Here is a 17187-nt window from a genome sequence, read left to right on the forward strand (position 1 = left end):
ATTGCGGCAATACGTTGCCATTTTTTTGAAAAGCACAGCAACTTTCTCTTCTACAGGAAAAATTGACAACTTATTCGATTGAAACTATTTGTGAACGACATTTTGTTGCCAAATCTAGTGTGAACATTGCTCAACATTGAGCAAAAACTCTTCTAAATGAAGTGAGAATCAGATAAGTTTTTTCTGCTCTTTAACAAATCGAAGATTAGGCCCAGCACACATACCGTAATCAATTGTTTCACACCAGATTGTATGTATACCGGTAATGATTTTGTGTTGAATGATCATTTATTACATGATTTCTCTGTTCACATATGTGAGCATGCTTCATGAAATTATCCTATCAAAAAATTTTTTTGAAAGATTATATTTGGATTCAAGATTCAGGATTTCTTTATTGCAGAAAACATTTATACAAATGCATAGCATCGTCATAGATTAAACATAGCGAATAAAAAGTATTTACATTCAAAGAAATAAGAATACAAACACGAGCATACAAACAGCAAACAAAATACCCTCAAATTAGAAACTCCTTTTTTCTATATGGACATATTTCTATTATACTTGAAAGTAATTTCAAGAGATAAAATTAATTTCATCTAGTGTAATGGTTGTGAACGTTGCTATTTACAGAAATACTTGCTAAATCAACTTTTACATAAGACATACAAGAATGTAGATATCTCGTACTGTCCAAATTTTGAATTTTTTTAAATAAATCTACACAGTGAAAACGACTATTCACATTAGCAATGACCCTTACTGCTCGTTTCTGTAACACATATAGTTTCTTTACATTTGTATCATTACCCCAGGCAACAACACCATAATACAAATGAGAATGAATAAGATGAGCAAAATACACTGAAATTGAAACACTTTTATCAACAATGAACTTCAATCTATTTTAACATAAAAATTCCCTTCAACAGTTTGCCACATAATATTTTGATGTGTAAGCCCCATTTTAAATTGCTTTGAACTGTAATACCGAGAGACTTTGCATTATCAGATGCGGAAAATGACAATCATCGATTTGAATAAAGGTATAGCCTACTTCAATATCCTACATCATTGCTACTCGACTCTATAGCTTTTCAGCTGATTCTATCCGTAAGGACTGGTAATTTTCAAATTTAACAAGAAATATTGGAGTTTCAAATTGAATAAAAAATAGTTGCGGAATAAAAAGCTCACATTATTATTATCTAGCAATTGAAAGCTCATCAAGTCCACTATTCTGTAGTACTTTTTGTAATTGCATTTCAATTATGGCAAAAAATTAGAATGTTGTGTTTATAGTTAATATAATTTTATTTTTTGTTGAAGTTTTGACACTGTGTTACTAGTAAATATTTGAAAAAACACTTCCTTTTTTTGGAGTCTTGAGGAATGCATTTCACTCCTCATGAGGCTGATGAAGCTCCTCTTCAGGAGTGAAATGCATTCCTCAAGACTCCAAAAAAGTAAGTGTTTTTCAAATATTTACTAGTAACACAGTGTCAGAACTTTAACAAAGTTATTATATAGTGTTTCGTCATGGAAAGCAACTTCAATATAATATTATTAGTGTTTGCTTCTGTGTTCTCCCCATATACCGGTTTAATTTTCTTTGTTCCTAAGCAAACAATTGAGAGACGATATGTTTCTGTGGGGAATTTTACAGTTTTACAAAATAATTCAGCCAGAATAAAAAACACAGAAAAATAGACAGCAAATAATACGGCTATGTGGAAATAAGGATAGAGGAGTAGATAGATTATTGATAGAACTCGGCACAGATTTTAATGAATTTCCTTCTGCTATTCAGATATTCCATCAATATTTGCAGTGGCAGAGGTCCTCAATTCTATTTATAGAGCTTTCATTGGATATTCGAATCAATTTTTATTAGAATGTATGGGTATTGTCCTAGACAGTAAATTGAGTTGGAGTAGCCGCATATAGAGTATCTGTGTAAGAAACTGTCCAGAGTTATGTACCTACTATAAGGAGACTAGAATGTTGTGTCAGTAGGGAAAAAGTACTTACTCTGACTTACTATGGTTTGTTTCATTCCCATCTCAATTATGGGCTCCGTCTTTGGGGTAACTCAAGTGATATGAAGAATATTGAATGAAAAAGACTAAGAAATTGTCAAAAAACCACTGATTTATTGATAATTAGAAAGACCGGTTTCGGTTATTACACCATTGTCAATCTCTGATAAACCAGTTTATGTAATAACCGAAACCGGTCTTTCTAATTATCAATAAATCAGTGGTTTTTTGACAATTTCTTAGTCTTTTTCATTCAATATGAATAATTACCACAATATCAACTTCTCAACAACACAAAAAGTAATATGAAGAAGGCATTTATTTGGCAAAAAAAACCATCCGCTGTAACGTTGGTCTAAGGAGTGTAAAAATGGTTTTATCGAGCTTGGAATCATGACTCTCCCTTCAATGTACATTTATTGTAACCTGGTCCATGTAAAAAAACCTAACTCTATTAACAAGACATAGTAGCCATCATCATGAACATAGAACTAGAAATAGGAATAACCTAATTACCGCATACATCAGACTGCAAGAAACATTCAAAAGCTATAATTATCAACAATACTTACCCAGTGGCGGTTCTAGACATAAAAAACTGGGTAGGCAAAACTTATCATACTGTAGGTCTATTCATAGACCTAGTGTAGGGCTACTTAAGTAATTCATGTAAAAAAGACGTCAAAGCATATAGATATTAAATGAAGATGTATTAATAAATATAAAAATTGTTAATACTCATATTTAATTGTTCAATTCGACACTATTTTGCTAATAGGCCAACCATAATTTTGCTGTTTTAATCATTCTTTCAAATAATATTTCAATTTGATAGGCTATTTATTTGGAATATCGAAGGAAATTTCTGAAATAAATACACATTTTAGTATTCATGAAATCAACGGTTTATTACACTTTAACATTATTTAGAACATAGAGTAATACATTTTATATTTACAACTGTAGTCTTCTTTGCCCAACATTGCTGAACGCCTCTAAGATTTTTTCAGGGTTCTTAATCAGCCTTTCACTTTCCTCTCGTTCAATAGATAAAATTGAAAGATTAGTTAGACGTTGTGTTGTCATTGTAGACCTGAGGCATGTTTTCCCCGTTCTAAGCATAGAAAGCCCTGCGTTCACGCACTGCAAATGTGGCATAGTAATAGAATAGAATAAAAACAATTTTCTGTTGAATCATCTAAAATATAACTCATGACTATAAACATTTAAATATACTTCCAAAAATTTATTTTTCTATTTAACATTTTTAGGTTTACATGAAACATTTTTAAAAAATCTCATAAAAATTGGGTAGGCGGCCGCCTACCCAGCCTAGGCCTAGAACCGCCACTGTACTTACCGTATATTATTCAATAAATTACCGACAACAATAAACATTTTACACAAAAAAGTTTATATCCACAGTAGCACAATGGCTCAAAAAACAGGCTTTTTATACAATTGACGAGTACCTAAGTCATAACGTGAGCATCTGACTGTTTTATATTACATTTGTATATGTATACATATGTGTACATGTTTAATGTTATGTATATATGTGTTAGCGGTATGGTATATTGTTAGTATATGCAAAGCTATGTATTATCTTCACATGACGTTTGTTTATAACATTTGAAATGTTCGTAGACAAGAATAAAGATTATTGATTATAGAAAAATGTATTCAAAGTAATGCATTTTTTCTAAATTTCAGACAATTCTACTTCAAAAAATACATATCTTATTGATAGAGGATCACCCAAAGTTAACTGGATGAAGGAAACGAGGAGAAAAATGAAACCCACATGTTTGATGCTCTACTATTATATAGGATGATTCATTACATTTCGAGTGAGTATTTTTTAGTTTACCGTACCGTATTTCACTTACCATATCAAGAAGGCTCAGTGGACCTTACAGGATTAGAAATAGAAATATATTTATTATCCGATAAATACTTGAAATGGTACAGTGGGCCATATGAAATAGAAATAGTGGATTAGAAATAAAAATATATTTTTCCTACAGTTACGTTGAAAAGTGGCCATTGCTGCACTGATTACAGAACGCAAAGAATCACTTTTCCGCTCTAGTGCGGGAAAAATTTTTCTGCACTCCAGATTTGCAACATGGCAACGCAAAATACTTAGTAGGTTATATGGAGCAACAGTGCAGCAAAATCAAAATGAAGTTGGTAACAGTGACTGGGCTGCTATAGTAAGCAGAGGTGCAACGAAGCACAACGCGCTAATTATTACATTATATATTATAACCAAGGACAACGAGGACTTTAGGATTTTAGGATTAAGGTTTTCATCAATAATAAAATTACACAGAAAAACATTTGATGCATTTCAGGCAATTTTTTACCCATAATTACCCACTTTTCATATTCAATGGTAACTGTAGGAGAAACTTAATGTGAAATACGTGCGCAAAGTTCCTCTGCTGCACTCAAGAAACCATTCCGCCCTCGCCTACGGCTCGGGCGTAAACGTTTCTTTCGGTGCAGCAAACTGTCACTTTGCGCACTAGTTGCACAAATAACTATATTATCCGATAAATACTTGAAATGGTACAGTGGGCCATATTATTACATTTATACTCAATTTCAGATTTCTTCCAACTACCAGTGAAGGACTATTTTCAAGTCAAATAGGTAGTGAAATAATTCAATAGGCTACTAATCATGTAAATGTACTTAATTGTTCTTCCTCAGTTTTTCATCTAATGCAAAACAATTTTGTATTTATTCGATACATTGTTACTCTTTCTGTATTGTCAAATCAAAATCGTACTAAGTGTAACTTTCACTGTATAATTCAAAACTTAAAACTATGTATTATATTGTTGACTGACGTTTCCGATAGCATTGTATGTATGCATTGAAGGAATAAAAAGCATTCTTATTCTTATTCTTATTCTTATTCTTATTCTTATTCATATGTCACATATATGGATTATTACACGGAATACGGTACATTCACATAATTATATACATCTCAATATAACGAATACAGGAAATGATCTTCAAAAGAAGATCTTCGAAAGAGATGAAATCTTCATCTATTGAAATTCTCAGAATCCTGAGATCAATAAGTAAAGATGAGAAATTATTCATAAATTGTTGATGGCTGAAGAAGATCTATGAGTACAACATGAATTCTGTAATAATTATTTATTTGTAGGCTTAAAGGTTACTTTGGTTTGATTCCACATTGAATAATAATTCCCTTATTTCCATAATCGTTAAGTTGATGTAATTACTACAACCTGTTCACCTGTTTCATTCCACATTATAGCATAGAGAAACAATAGCGTAAGTAGATATCCCATGGTATAGGACGTTTATGTCGCAACTTTTGCTGTTATCCCAAGCCTATAGTTCACGTAGGTCTGTCCCGTGAAGCTGTGTGACGCTCGTAGTCTCTCATACTGTGCCGTTCATACACTCTCACCCCAACAAAACAGTAAAAATCGACAATAATCGACAATAATCGACAGTAATCGGCTTGGGATAACATTAAAAGTTGCGACATGAACGCCCTATACCATGGGATATCTACTTACGCTATTGTTTCTTATTGATTATAGCCTACACTTCATATAAATTCTGTAAATATTATTCAATCTTGAAATTCATAAGCACAGAAGAAGCAAAAGTATTATTATTCTATTAAAGATTATATTCTATGTTCTTCCTTTTGTGTCATAAGTGAATAATATTATAGTAAGCCCATACAATAAAATATCTCGAAAGAGTATTCCTTAAAACTATATAAAAACATAATATCTCCTCGCCTTGATGTAATTTTTTTCTCATCAATTTCCCAATCAATTATTTCTCATACGGACTTCAAAGTTTCAAGTTTATCACTTATTGGCAGGAAGAAATACATTGATTTCTATGGAAAAAAGTATTCATCAGCCGGAAGTATGCCATTTTACTGTCTGATAATTTTATATTTCATGGCAAAAAACAATGTTATCGAATCAAATCAAATCGAATTTATTTTATCAAATTGAAAACAATACAATCATTAATATGAAAAATAAAATAGTAATTATTATTTTTAAACGTCAATTAAATTAGAAACAAAATACAAATTGATAGCATCATAGCAAAGAGAAGCTTTCTGATTGCTGTATTATTCGAATTTGATGAGCCTCTTCTAATATTGGACTTCCTTCAGATGAGATCTCTTATTTAAAAAAATAAATTTCTAAAAGTTTGGTGAATGTGGACGCACCTTTCACTGTGATCCATGCAAACCTTAGTCTCCAGCAAGGGGCTTCATGGCCAATGTTATTTGATATGATTGTTATTTTTTATGATTTCCCTTCTCTTTTTATATCCTCAATCCTTCATTATATCTCACATCCTTCACCTGTAGCCTCATAATCCTTCCTCTTGTACCTTCATATTTTCCATTTCACTTTCAATTCTGTTCATTCAATTGATTTCATTCCATATAATTCATCATTTGCAAGCATTTCTACAATAGATATTTTCCACATAGGCCTAGCTATAACATTCAGAAATTTTGTTCATTATTATGAGTGTCTGCTACAGGTCTTGTGTCAGACCTGGTATAATGTGGAAATTATTAAAAAAATATCATATAGAATAAAATAGTTATCTTATACAGGCTCTTTAGCTTCTGTGGAAATTGACAGAATTGTACCATATAGAAAAGATATCGTCTAATATATAGGTGGTTGATGTTCTAAATTTCAAGATAATTTTTGTTAACTCAAGCCGATTACGGGTGAGAGTGTAAGAACGGCACACTATATGAGAGTCTAGCAGCGCCACAAAGCTTCACCAGGACTACTACGATCGTCGGCTTGAGTTAACAGTGAAATTTGGAACATGAATCCCCTATACCATGGGATATCTTCTGACACTATCTGTTCTGCATGGTATCACCATAATGATACAGTATCACCAGACAATGATACCTTATCAACAGAACAGAAAATTAAACAGTATCAACAAAAAATGATACAGTATCACCAGAAAATAATACAGTATCAACAGAAAATGATACACGTACAGTATCAACAAAATATGGTACAGTATCATCCCAACTTGATACACAACACCATAATTTGATACAAAACTTCCAAACTTTGAAATCTACAAACCATGGGATATCTTCTTATGCTATCTTTTCTCTATGACGCTACTCTATGAGATATAAGCGACATTTTATTTTTTAAGGTTTGCACAGACCACAGACCATAGAATATTCTTCTTCTTCTTTACCTATTTGAAGAATACATAAACAACCGAATACATCCCAAAAATCAAATACAATTTTGTTTCCCAATTCCTAAAGGCTACCCTGTGTGGGGACACTTGAATATATAATTATAATAACATATTAGAAGACACTTTAAAGTTTGTAATATAAATTAAAACAGGAGACACAAGACATAAATAGATTGAAAACACTTGAAAACTTACATTTGAAACGGAAATTTTCGGGAACTGAGTTCACTTCCTCAACCGAGCAAGCAGTGCATGGTACAGTCTGTTTCAAATGTAAGTTTTCAAGTGTTTTCAATCTATTTATGTCTTGTGTCTCCTGTTTCAATTTATATTATTATTATTATTATTATTATTATTATTATTATTATTATTATTATATTATTATTATTATTATTATTATTATTATTATTATTATTATTATTATTATTATGAGTCAAATTCCCTTGTATGGAAATCGCTAAGTATTTACTTTGGATGCCGTACTAGATCCTTATTTCTACGATTATTCCAAATATTTTCATTCTAGCCGATATAGCCTCTCTTCTTTCTTGGGAAAAGACTACGTTTCTCCTCTTAATTTCCACGGGGCGTATTTCCCACTTTGCAACACTCCTTCTAAATTGGTTTCTGTCAAATATTATGTCATCATCAATTCCTGCATCAGATAAGTCCTTCTGTACATTTTTAATCCAATTTCCCCCCGTCTTTTTGCTCTTCACAAAAAGTAGGTTTCTCTTTGTCATTCGATCCCCAGGCAGTCTCATCAAATGTCCAAAGAATTTTAATCTCCTTCTTTTGATATCGGCAGATACTTTTGAGTATTTTTCCACAACGCAGTTCTTCTGCAGCCTATAGCCTTCTTCCGTTTTCCTTGGGCCAATTATTCTCCTCATGATTCTCCTCTCTACACGACATAAATCCTCAATATCCAGTTTGGTGTTCAAAGCTAAAGTTTCACTTGCATACAGAGACATGGGTTCAATTACTGTGTTGTAATGTCGTACCCTGGATTTTATTGAGAGACACTTCTTGTTGTAGATGTTTTGTACCAAGCCAAATCCCATTTGTGCTTTTTTCGCTCTCTCTCTTAGGGCTTCCTTCTCAGAGATAAATTCTCCAAGACATTTGAAGGATGTGACGCTATTTACTTTTCAATTTATATAATAACATATTAATATATAAATGTAAATAATGAAGAGCATTATAATTGAATGTTATATGATATATAATATTGAAATAATCAAAACCCCGAACTTTTCACAGGCAACAAAGAAAAACTTCTAGCTGTCTCAGCAATTTCAGCAGCGTTCGGCCTGACCAGCGTTTTGCTGTTTGTCAGCTGACACCTGTTCTGGTCCCGTCACCAACTCGACAAGGACGGCGTCTGGTCGCGCAACCAGTTAGACAAGGACAGCGGCCACAAACTGGAAGAGTCCATCACTCTGCCCGCCATATCCTTGTCGGAGGGAGAGAGTGAGACAGAGAATGACATTGACATGACCTTGGCGACTACTCCAATCAGTGTACTGCCCCACAACTATGCCAACGCTGAGAATACTTTAGGGGAGGTAGGTGTTAACTCACATTTTTCATTTTTGTGATATTACCATGGAATATTAACCAATCTATCAGAGGTCAGGATATAGACTGAGATCTTGAATTATTGTGATATGCGACCATGTTATAACAGTCTAGAAGAGGTGAGGATAAAGTCAGATCTTTAATTCAAGATTCAAGATTCTTTATTGCCAGAACAACTTTACATTGTATGAGCACATCAAAAAATAATAACTGTTCTGGCCAGAGAATTTGAATTGTAGCGCCAGAATGCCAGACTGTATTTCTGCCAATAGCAGGCTTGTGTTTGCGCCGGCGCAGACCGTCCTGCCGCTTGGCATTGTGGATTTTTTTGAAAGGCTTCAGTCTTGTCTCGTCAGCCCATTGTCTTGTTGCAAGATCAAAATTGTGTTTGTCATGTAATTTCGATCGGAAATTTCTTGTAAATAATTGTTTGAATGTGGTGTGTGTGAATTATGAATATAACAGCGTAAATAGTATTGAATTGAATTAATTTGAATCGGATTTGAATTTCTAAAGAATCCAGTTTGAGCTTTGTTCGAAACACAGTGCATAGCCTGCAAGTTGAACACAGAATCAACGAGAAGGCAGCCCGTAAGCAAATAACCTGTCTATTCCCCGATTTCGTCCCACCCTGAACCTGACCAGAACACCTAATAAAGGCTTTGAAGGGCAAGTAGTCAAGATTGGAATAAATCTGGTGAGTTTTTGCTCTTTTTTATTGTTCATTAATGCAGAGTTTAACTGTACAAATAACCTGGCTCAAATTGAAGATTAAATTTTGCCCCTTGTTTGTATTTGATTATTTGAATAGTAAATTACAGTCCTCTGGTAGCTCTACCAGAGCTACCAGCTCTACCTCCACTATTCTAGCCTGAGCTTTGTTCAGAACAATAACAATAATATAACACTTGTGAAATAAAAGAGAAATTATGATATAAAATTAAGCATATGATAAAAGAAATTGTATAATATATGAAAATATTACAATAAAAATTTGTCTTAACATTTTGTCTTAGGTAGTCTTATTTAGGAACAAACTACAACTCATATTTTAATAAGTTATTCAGTTTCACTAAAAATTGAAAGGTAAATGTTGCATCATGAGCATTCATTATATTGAAGACTGAAGATACTCATCTGCTGAATAGTACGCACTCTGTCAATTTATTTTTTAAAATTTGTTTGAATTCATAGATTGGCAGCTCTCTAATTTCTAAAGAAAGATTGCTATAAGTTTCGGCTTGTTGAAAAATATGGCTATCTCTTGTCTTATAGAGTCTTATTTGAGGCAGTGATAGATCATTGCCACGTCGGGTGGAGTAAGAATGATTGGCTCCCAGACGCGGAAAAGATTCTATATTCATTTCTAACATATAGCAAGGTATTAAGAATAAAGAGAGAAGGGAACGTTAGAATTTTCAGATTTGAAGTTTCTTTACAAGACTCTCTGTTCTTCAAGTTATTCAATACTCTCACTGCTTTTTTTGCCAAATAAAAACCTTTGTTGTATGACAAGACACAAATTAATGTGTTACTACCATAGAATTACAATTCTATAAGAGGTCAGAATAAACTCAGACCCTGAATTATTGTGATATGATCATGTAATAACAGTCGATAGGAGTTGATATTGAAATAAGATCTTGATTTTTTGTGATATGACCGTGGAATAACAAATCTATAGGTCTATAGGAGGCGAGGATAAAGTGATATCTTGATATTCTTTGATACGACCATAGAATAAACAAAGTGTTAGGAGAAGATAATGAACTCACATCTTGACTTTTATATGACCATAGAATAACCAATCTATATATTGTTGGTTATCAATCTTGTTTTCACTATTATTATTACTATTGTATTTAAATATAACTTTAAAGTGAAGAAACACTCACATTCTTTGGTGTTAAGACGACCGTTTCGTGCTGGTGTTGCACATTCTCAAGCCTGAGAATGTGAGTGTTTTTCCACTTTAAAGTTATATCAAAATACAATAGTTATAATCTATACCAGTAAGAGATGAGGATAAACTTACATAAGAAAAATGCCTGTATTCTACAATCAGATCCGATAGTTGTGGCCTATCAAAAAACTTTACAATAATCGAGAGAGTATAAAATTAATATTTTGAGGAGAAAAAGAAACATTTGAGTCTCTGTACTGTAGCCTTCAATTAATTATCAAAATGATTTCTACTTACCATACCGTATCCCTTGAGACATTTTTTAATTGATATTGTTTCCCATGATGATACACTCTATAATAACTTTGTTTTAATAAAAACACATCACTTTAATGGGATACTTTTACAAATTAATAAAGGAATATTGAAACTTTTGAAGTACCCTTTATTATTTAAAATATTACAACGACTAAATTCGTCCATAACTTAGGTCATTTTCGATTTGAAATGTCAACATTCACATTTCAACTTGAAAATGACCCAAATGGTCGAAACTATAGTCGTTGTAATATTTTAAATAATAAAGGGTACTTCAAGTTTCAATATTGTTTTATAAATTTGTTTTAATGTTTATTTACGTTAATTAGAAAAACAATTGATTAGAGATGAGGAATTGATTTCTTGTTGAATGAAAAAGACTAAGAAATTGTCAAAAAATCACAGATTTATTGATACTTAGAAAGACCGGTTTTGGTTATTACACCATTGTCAAACTGTGATAAACTCAGAGGAGTTTTAATATCAATGAATCTGTGGGTTTTTGACAATTTCTTAGACTTTTTCATTCAATATGAATAATTACCACAATATCAACTTCTCAACTACACAAAAAGTGAAAATTAATTTCTTTCCTAGGAGTTGCTTCATCAGCCTCATGATATATGAATGAGCAGGATAAACCTCCTCCTTGAAGATTAAAATGCATTCCAAATTTCTCATTGAAAAGAAAGATTTTTTATTTAATATCCAATCAAATTCAAAATTTCTAGTTTATTTATTTCTGGACTGAAAAGTGGACCCAAATCAATTCAAGTGGATAGCATAACCTATAATTTTTATTCATTCATAACTCTACCTTCATTATTGTATTATCAAACATCCCATCATCATCACCTAGGCTTAAAATACTTCTAGAAAGTCGCCTTTGTAAAATAATAAAAAATATATAAAAAGTTTAATAACAGTTTCTAGTTCAATTGAAGTTATATTTTCTAATATCTGTTTTTCAGGTAGTACGATTCAGTGCCCAAGGAACGAAGCCGCGAAGTTTGGGCCAAAGTTACTTCTACTATGGATGATAGCAACAAAATCTTCAATATCAAATCCCTACTTTAGTGAGATATTTTATACATATCCAAACTATAAACATTCATACCTAATAATTGTATTTTTAAATTCACACGGTGTATGGTGAGATGTTGTGATACATGGTCTCGGTTGCATAAAATCCCCTTTAATTTTAATCATGGTTGAAAATGTCACAAGAAACAATCAGAGAAGTCATCTCATTAATATTATTCTCTCTGATTGGTTCTCAAGGTCTTTAATTATGATTAACATTCAACAGACTTCTGTGCAACCGGACCTTAAATATAAACTCAAGGAAGCATTCTAGACTCTATTATATCATATTGTCAACTATCACATTCATTTACAAAATAAATGAATAAATATGGAATTATATTCTAAACTCTACATATTTCCATGCCTTTTTATCATCTTCAATGTGAGTTGAATACTGTAGCCCATATAAAACTATAATTTATCCAATTAACACTTGGCACAGGAATGTTGTGAAATTTCTCCATATAAGATGAAATTAATGAAAACATATTGTTTAATGTATATTATTCTATGAATAAATGATGTGGCATTGACAATATCTTTTCATTTCACCTTAATATAATTTATTCATACATACAATAAGTACATCATCAAAAATGATAGAGAGAAAAAAGGTAACCTTGTGCTATTCCTTTCCCAAATTTAGATAAGATTACACGTAGTCCAAAATGGGTCAAGTCTTGTAGTTGTTAACTTCACAAAATTTTCAGCTCAAGCAAAAGCTGATTAAGTACCTCAAATTTAACTCTGACATTGAAGAAAGTTTTTTACTTTCCTTGCCCTATTACCATAGTTAAGGAAAGTATTGCTTTCCGAAAAAAATTAAGGTACTCCAATTTCTAAATTTCTATACGTTTCAAGGTCCCCTGAGTCCAAAAAGTGGTTTTTGGGTATTGGTCTGTATATGTGTGTGTGTGTGTGTGTGGTGTGTGTGTGTGTGTGTGTGTGTGTGTGTGTGTGTGTGTGTGTGTGTGTGTGTGGTGTGTGTGTGTGGTGTGTGTGTGTGTGTGTGTGTGTGTGTTGTGTGTGTGTGTGTGTATGAGTGTATGTGCGTCTGTATACACGATATCTCATCTCTCAATCAACGTAATGACTTGAAATTTGGAACTTAAGGTCCTTACACTATAAGGATCCGACACGAACAATTTCGATCAATTGCAATTCAATATGGCGGCTAAAATGGCGGAAATGTTGTCAAAAGAGGTGTTTTCGCTATTTTCTCGAAAACGGCTCCAACGATTTTGATCAAGTTCATACCTAAAAAAGTCATTGATAAACTCTATCGACTGCCACAAGTCCCATATCTGTAAAAATTTCAGGAGCACCGCCCCATCTATGAAAAGTTTGATTTTAGATTCCCAATTATCAGTCTTCAGATACAATTTAAACTAGAAAAATTGAGTGGAAAAGATTCAGCATGAAAATCTCTACAGTTTATGTTCAGTAACATTTACACCTAAAATTGAAAATAAGCTTTAAATTCGAGGAATGTGATTATTCAGTTGCAAATTATTGTCGATTCTATTAAATCATTCACTATGAAGAGATAGCAGACTTCATGTGTGTCTCCAGCGTTATTGCCCTGTCACCAGCTGGCTCAAATCTTTGAATTGAGATGCGCGGGAACACTAGCGTCAGGTGATCAATTTTCATAACGGCATGAAAGTTGTGTGAGTGCGCCATACCAGATTTTTGAATTATTTCCACCTATCTATATATGAGAAGGTTGTTTCCAAAAGGTACTATATCCATATTTTTAGCAAAATGTTTTTATTATTTTTTTGGGTAATATATTCCATTTATATGAGTTGAAGCTATTATTTTGTTCCAGAAAATTCTATTTCATGCATAAAACTGGCTTTAAAATAGCTGTTTCATATCAAAAGGTACTATATCCAATTTTCCAAAAAGTACTATTTCCATTTTGGTCCAAAAAGTACTATATCCCATACACGCATCACAAGCTTTCACATTCTCAAGCCAAAAAGTACTATATCCATGCTCTGAATATTGTTTAATCACTTGTGTTTCTTGAAATAAACCAATGAGGAGTATAATTTTGTGTTGGAAAGAATCTGTTGGCTGCACTGAAGTCAATCATATGATTTCTAGCGGGAATTGCTGATTGTTGTTTTAGCATTGAGGTTAAAAGTGTGTGTGGTCTGTGTACATATGTGCTCATCTTTATTTCCTGATTCATATATTTTTAAAGCAAGTTTTTGCTATTAAAAATGATTTTAAAGTCTACATTATTTACTCATTAGAATGGGATTATACACAATAAAATAATCTTCCTCTAAATCTGGAATAACAGCTTCCAATTGCCCTCTTTATTACTCAATGAATGAATCTGAACACTTTCTGACGACATTCCAAGTAAATGGTAGTATAAAAATTACTTCTCACATGATGTAGTGCTTTCAAACATTTTATGTGTCAATCTTCAACAGACTTCTGCAAGAGAGTACATATTGAAATGGACATCTGGGAAATCTAATAATAATAATCGCCTTTATTGATCAAATATACAACAATTTGTTACAAAAATATTTCTATGTAAGTATTACATTACTGGCGTTCGCCCCATGGATAAGATCCGTCCGGGGGGAGAGGAGAAAGATAATTTTCTACCCTTTTTACTTTCCTTGCCCTACTACCATAGGTAAGGAAAGTATTGCTTTCCAAAAAAATAAGGTACCCAAATTTCAAGTTTTCTATACGTTTCAAGGTCCCCTGAGTCCAAAAACATGATTTTTGGGTGTTGGTCTGTGTGTGTGATTGTGTGTGTGTGTGTGTGTGTGTGTGTGTGTGTGTGTGTGTGTGTGTGTGTGTGTGTGTGCTGTGTGTGTGTGTGTGTGTGTGTGTATGTGTGTGTGTATGTCACGATAACTCCATTCACAAACAACCGATTGACTTGAAATTTTAAACTTAAGGTCCTTATACCATGAGGATCTGACAATAAGAAATTCAATAAAATTGAATTCAAAATGGCGGAAAATATGGCGGATAATTACTAAAAAAACATGTTTTTCACGGTTTTCTCGAAAACGGCTATAACGATTTCCTTCAGATTTATACCATGGATAGCTATTTATAAGCCCTATCAACTGATATGAGTCTCATTTCTGAGAAAATTACAGGAGCTCCGTAATATTCTTGTGAAAAATGGCGGATAATCACTAAAAAACCATGTTATTCACGGTTTTCTCGAAAACGGCTCTAACGATTTTCTTTAAATTTATACCATGTATAGCTATTTATAAGCTCTATCAACTGACATGAAGTCTCATTTCTGAGAAAATTGCAGGAGCTCCTTAATATACTTGAGAAAAATGGCGAATAATTACTAAAAAAACCATTTTTTTCACGATTTTCTCAAAATAACTTGACCGATTTTTTTTCAAATTCATACTCTGTATAGCTATTTATCAGCTCTATTAACTGGCATGAGTCTCCTTTCTGGGAAACTAATGGGGGGTCCACCCCATCCTTGAGAAATGGACTTTGTAACCTCCTTCTCGTGCATGAGGTAGGTATAGGTAGAGCAGTTCATAAAAAGAACACATAGTCAAGATATTTCATCTGTAGAACAGCTGTTTTGACGACTTTAAAAAAATGACTAAAAAAATCATCGAATTTCACAATTTACACGAAGGAAAAAGTACTCTGAAAACAATTTTATATACACATATACAAAAGTCTGATCGTAGTTTCAAATATGAGCAAGGAAAGTTGTGTGAGTGTACCACACCAGATTTTTTAAGTTGCAAAAAGTTACCAATGCTACATTAATTATATTAGATTTTTGAGTAGCAAAGACTACCTACATGATCTATTTTGTTTGGTAAATTCGTTAATGTTGTTTCCTATCAAGAACTGCTTACTATTAAATTACCTTTTTGCTATTAAAAATAACGACCAGCAGTCTGATTCGTTCAATAATTGAATTTATTGATTCACTACCTATGACAACGAGATCTTTCGGCAGATCCACCATCTTAAATAATGAATTCATTTTTCGAAAAAACAGTCTTCTAGTCGTTCTTTTTAGTACCTAGCAAAATAAGTGAAAATTAAATTTTTGCAAATTCAACATTTCCATGCATCTATGTTGCCTCAAATCTATACTTCTCGCTCCAATCAAATCCTCAATGCTAAAATTTTTTATTAGGCCTAATATGACAGACAAATAATATAATGAAGAAATCAATGAATGCCTTGTTTTTGTAAGATTTATTAGAATAAATAAGAAACATATCTGTATGAGACTAGGATAAAGTGATATCTTGATATTCTTTGATACGACCATAGAATAAACAAAGTGTTAGGAGAAGATAATGAACTCACATCTTGACTTTTATATGACCATAGAATAACCAATCTATATATTGTTGGTTATCAATCTTGTTTTCACTATTATTATTACTATTGTATTTAAATATAACTTTAAAGTGAAGAAACACTCACATTCTTTGGTGTTAAGACGACCGTTTCGTGCTGGTGTTGCACATTCTCAAGCCTGAGAATGTGAGTGTTTTTCCACTTTAAAGTTATATCAAAATACAATAGTTATAATCTATACCAGTAAGAGATGAGGATAAACTTACATAAGAAAAATGCCTGTATTCTACAATCAGATCCGATAGTTGTGGCCTATCAAAAAACTTTACAATAATCGAGAGATTATAAAATTAATATTTTGAGAAGAAAAAGAAACATTTTAGTCTCTGTACTGTAGCCTTCAATAATTTATCAAAATGATTTCTACTTACCATACCGTATCCCTTGAGACATTTATTTTTATTGATATTATTTTCCATGATAATACACTCTATAATAACTTTGTTCTAATAAAAACACTCCTCTTTGATGAGCTACTTTTACAAATTAATAAAGAAATATTGAAACTTTTGAAGTACCCTTTATTATTTAAAATATATTACAACGACTAAATTCGTCCATAACTTAGGTCATTTTCGGGTT

The 17187-nt window shown here is 32.3% G+C and overlaps 1 protein-coding gene across 1 annotated transcript in view; it reads left to right on the forward strand.

Annotated features, from left to right (window-relative positions):
- LOC111055448 (protein eva-1 homolog C-like) overlaps positions 1–12635 on the forward strand; it is a 34790-nt gene extending 22155 nt beyond the window's left edge. The window contains exons 7-9 of the mRNA XM_039425650.1: positions 3756–3892; positions 8580–8884; positions 12090–12635. Coding sequence (XP_039281584.1) covers positions 3756–3877 — 122 coding nt within the window. The 3' untranslated portion in view covers positions 3878–3892; positions 8580–8884; positions 12090–12635. The remainder of the gene's footprint in view (positions 1–3755; positions 3893–8579; positions 8885–12089) is intronic.
- Positions 12636–17187: the final 4552 nt, after the last annotated feature.

This window comes from Nilaparvata lugens, chromosome 4 (genome assembly GCF_014356525.2).
Source record: "Nilaparvata lugens isolate BPH chromosome 4, ASM1435652v1, whole genome shotgun sequence".
Taxonomy (NCBI): domain Eukaryota; kingdom Metazoa; phylum Arthropoda; class Insecta; order Hemiptera; family Delphacidae; genus Nilaparvata; species Nilaparvata lugens.